Source organism: Aplysia californica, unplaced genomic scaffold (genome assembly GCF_000002075.1).
Source record: "Aplysia californica isolate F4 #8 unplaced genomic scaffold, AplCal3.0 scaffold01315, whole genome shotgun sequence".
NCBI classification, from domain to species: domain Eukaryota; kingdom Metazoa; phylum Mollusca; class Gastropoda; order Aplysiida; family Aplysiidae; genus Aplysia; species Aplysia californica.
The window spans coordinates 60,295-64,473 of record NW_004798585.1 but is presented as its reverse complement, the minus strand read 5'-3'; the positions used below and the strand labels follow the sequence as shown (position 1 = coordinate 64,473).

General features: G+C 42.2%; 1 protein-coding gene across 1 annotated transcript; it reads left to right on the top strand.

Moving 5' to 3' along the window:
* Window positions 1-261: 261 nt before the first annotated feature.
* LOC101862989 (serine/threonine-protein kinase Aurora-3-like) lies at window positions 262-3,803 on the top strand. The gene is made up of 2 exons (XM_005112545.1): window positions 262-333; window positions 2,790-3,803. Exons 1-2 carry the CDS (start codon window positions 262-264, stop codon window positions 3,801-3,803), a joined length of 1,086 nt encoding a protein of 361 aa, XP_005112602.1.
* The last annotated feature ends 376 nt before the right edge of the window (window positions 3,804-4,179 follow it).

Here is a 4,179-nt window from a genome sequence, read left to right as displayed (position 1 = left end):
CCTATTCGATTTCACTTCTCAGAGAGGTTACAGCTCTTGACATTGCGATCTTGTGTTCTACATAGTCGACATTTTCCAAAGTGTACATCCCGGACTTCAGAATCAGTTGTCTTTTTTCTGCTTTTTGGCTTACGTATTTTCGTTAGTGCACTGTGCTCTGTGCTGTTCGAGAGATTCAAAGACTTGAGAAACGTTTCCCAAAAATCTACTTCTTTGTGGATTTCCCTGGCGTTTTGTGCGGCTGTTTACCATATAGCAACCATGCCGGTGTTGAAGGAAGCCAAGTACAGAGTCCTGAACAAAGACGCGTTGGAGATTTTGGACATGGAACAGGTACGTTGTCTTAGACACTTTCTTACTTTTACATGTGTTTTGAATACTTTGTTTCGCTAATTAAACTTTGAGTATTTCGCTAATAACGATATAAGAAAATGCGTTGCAGCTCTTTGCTAATGTATTTATAAAACGTTGTTTGGAATTGACGATGCTTTATGAACTTTTGAAAGATGTAATAATTGCCTCAACATGAAGGACAATCTCTCTCTCTCTCTCTCTCTCTCTCTCTCTCTCTCTCTCTCTCTCTCTCTTTCTCTCTATCTCTCTTTCCCTCTCTCTCTCCCTCTATTTATCTCATTCTCTCCCTATCTCTCTCTGTCTATCTCCATCTCTCTCCCCTTCTCTCTCTCTCTCTTTCTCTCTCTATCTCTCCCTCTCTCTCTCCCCCTCTCTTTCTCTCTCGTTCTCTCCCTTCTGTCTATCTTTGTGTTTATGTTTCATCTTTGAAATGAAATAAATCAGAACAATATCACGCTAATAAATTTTGTGGTCTAGGAATACTTTTACTTTTCTTATCTTCATCAAGTGTTTCAAGCAAGTCACGCTTGATAAATGGACCTAATATATAGTATGCTATTTTTATTCCTAACGGAATTTCGTTGAAATCAGAATCCAACACAATCAATTGTTCCATACAATCAGTTAATCGACATATGTAAGGGTCCACAGAAATGATTTTCATGAACAATAGTTGAAGATCAGACAGAAATATCAGAGTATGTGAAGGTTGCAACGTATAGTAGACTTCTAACTATAACATTAACCCATTGATACTTCCACGGATATAGTTGATACTAACCCTGCTTAAAACCCTAACAAACTCACACACACACACAAACACACACAAACACAAACTCACACACACATACTTAATCTAAAAGACCTGGTTAACAGACTGCCATTACCATACACATATCATTTGCTTTGAGTGGTCTAGAAAGGTGAGCCTATGTTAATTAAATAACTTTGAGCGCTACCCTTTTTTCAACACAACTGTTGTTCATCCAGTTGGTTTGATGACCATGAACTGTGTGTGTGTGTGTGTGTGTGTGTGTGTGTGTGTGTGTGTGTGTGTGTGTGTGTGTGTGGATGTGTGAGTGGGTGTGTGTGTGTGTGTGTGTGTGTGTGCGTGTGTGTGTGTGTGTGTGTCCACAACCGTCTTCGATAGGACTAACCTAGAGTTACAGAGGGGGGGAGGGGGGGTAAAAACTCTCCCATGATAACAAACAACCTCAAAGATATCTCGGGAAATTCTTGCACAGATTCAGTCTGAGCTCCTGACTCCGTTGACCAGTGTTTTAGCGAGAACCACATTCAAGCAGGATTTATGTACTTATGAAAATCACTATTCCGTTAGAGAAGAAATATGCAGTACTCGTATCAATGTTGCTTCTTCTATGTCTACAGCCTAGCAAAACTGCACCATCCGTGCTGCTTCTAGTTCGTCCTTCAAGACACAAAATGCGATAAATAAGTTGCAAATGTAATAATTCTGTCATGATTTTTTAAAGTGCAATATGCAATGTTTTATTTTTATTGTTTTATTTTTTTACAGGAGGGCCAAATAAACTAAATGTCGTTACTAAGAAAAACAAATTCTTTGCGAACATCATTTTTAAGAATACATTTTTGACGATAACTTCCTACTTATCTAAAACGCGAATGTTGTGTTCTTGTTTGTGACGATGTAGCCGGTGTCTCTCATCTTAAACGACATGGTAAACTTTAAAACAAAACAAAACAAACAACGCCCCTTGGACACTTAGGCGTAATATTCTTGTAAAGATGAATAATGCTTCTTAGTTGTTAAGCTGTGAGAAATCTACACAACATCATTTTACTCACCAAAAGGGAAAACAAATCATTAAAAACAAACCCATTTTCTTAATGTCGCTAGTGTTGAATGTTGATTCAGTACACAGTTTTTGTGTGTGCAGACGGGTCATCAGGCAATGTTAGGGATTTTTTTTAATGTAGGCATTTTAATACAGCTGTGGACACAATTAAGATTTATTAGGAGGCGGCTTCTGACCCTGCCTGTCAGGACGAACCGAGGCTGAGAGGGATACAACATCCCATCCCAGCAGAAAGAACGAGATTCTCGATAACTATTCTCCTCTCTAGTGAATTGAACTCGGATATCATGTGTGGGATAACTGCGCGGCTAACCGCTACACCATAGACATGTTAGGTATTGACGTTAAGAAATGTAGCTAGTTCATGAATTCGTATATACATAGTATTTAGAAGTATTGGTGTGTCTTTCTTATTTATCATGAAATGTAAACAAAGGCCCTTACTCTTTTATTTTAATCTCGTCTATCTTTTTGTTTCATTTACTCAAACATTTTTTTTCGTTCACCCATTTCATGTTTTATCTTGTTACAACAATAGTCTCATTATGCTTCCAATCATTTATCTAATCTTGATTTCTCCTTTCTCTTCTATTTCAGATGGAACTTCTGGCCGACAGAGGCAACTGGGAGGTGATTGTAGCGGCGAGAGTTCGACAACCGAAGGTGAAAAGGGTTCTGAAGAAGTTCTTGTTGTTTGAGGATGACGACGATACCTCGAGGATGTGGAAACGGTCCTCCTTTGAACATGAGCTGTCCTTCTTGCAATCCCTGGAGCACCATAACATCGTCAGGGTGTTGGCTGCTTTTCAGTGCCCGTCCTATTTGGGCTTTGCGATGGGGTATCATCCCACGGATCTTTCCCATGGACTGCTTGACGTGACCTACTCCGAGGCGGAATCCTACACAAGTCAGCTCACGGACGTCATGTGTTACTTGCACGGTCAGCGCATCATCCACGGAGATCTCAAGCTAGGGAACGTTCTCCTAGACAGAGCCGGCAGGGTCAAACTCTGTGACTTTGGTCACTCTCAGGTCATTCCCGAGGATTCAGACAAGCCCGACGGGTGGGGAGGCACCGACGGTTATAAGCCACCAGAGTTATACCACAGCCAAGTTCACAACGCCTTCAAGATGGACAACTACTCCCTGGGCATCTTGCTGTGGGCTTTGTTCTTCGGGACTGCTCCTCGCAACAACATTGACTATCTGAAAGAAGTGGACAACTGTTCGTTTCTCAAGCCACAACACAAGCACTGTCTTCAGCGGCTTCTGTCTCTATCCCCGACACACCGAGCATACATTTGGGAGATTGCTAGGATTCTCAAGGACGAGGACACATCAGAACGTTATGTGAGTAAGGGCTCTGTGTGTTCTCTGAGCTCTGAGAGTTCTTCGGAATCTGCTCAAGCGAACCAGTCATCTCCAGACAGCGGTTCTTCTGTAACGGAACGTCCAGAGAGTGCTGCCGTGTCGATCCAGTTCCTAGCCATACCACCCCCACACCCCCATGCCACATCCTGCTACCTTCTTCCTCAAACGGCATATCCTGAGAGTGGAGACGTCCCAACCAGCCTGGCTCCGACTTGGCCGCCTCTCCACCAAGACCTATAAAATGTACAACTCAGCAATTTTTGGACATTCTCTCCAAACAATCCCGGGTGTTGCTTCAGTCTAAGTGTGTGTGTGTGTGTGTGTGTGTGTGTGTGTGTGTGTGTGTGTGTGTGTGTGTGTGTGTGTGTGTGTGTGAGAGAGAGAGAGAGAGAGAGAGAGAGAGAGAAAAAAAGACGAGGGCCAAAAGAGAGGGGGTTGGGAACCAAAAAAGGGACAATGCCTCATGATGGTGAGGTGGGTATGTAGAGTACGATGCGGTGTGATTGATGGATATCCGAAGGTCAAGAGTGACACGGATGAGGTCAGACGAGAATTAAAGTGAGAGGAAAAGTGTAAAACAAGTAGAGTAAAAAGTACTAGCATCGTTGGCTGTTTG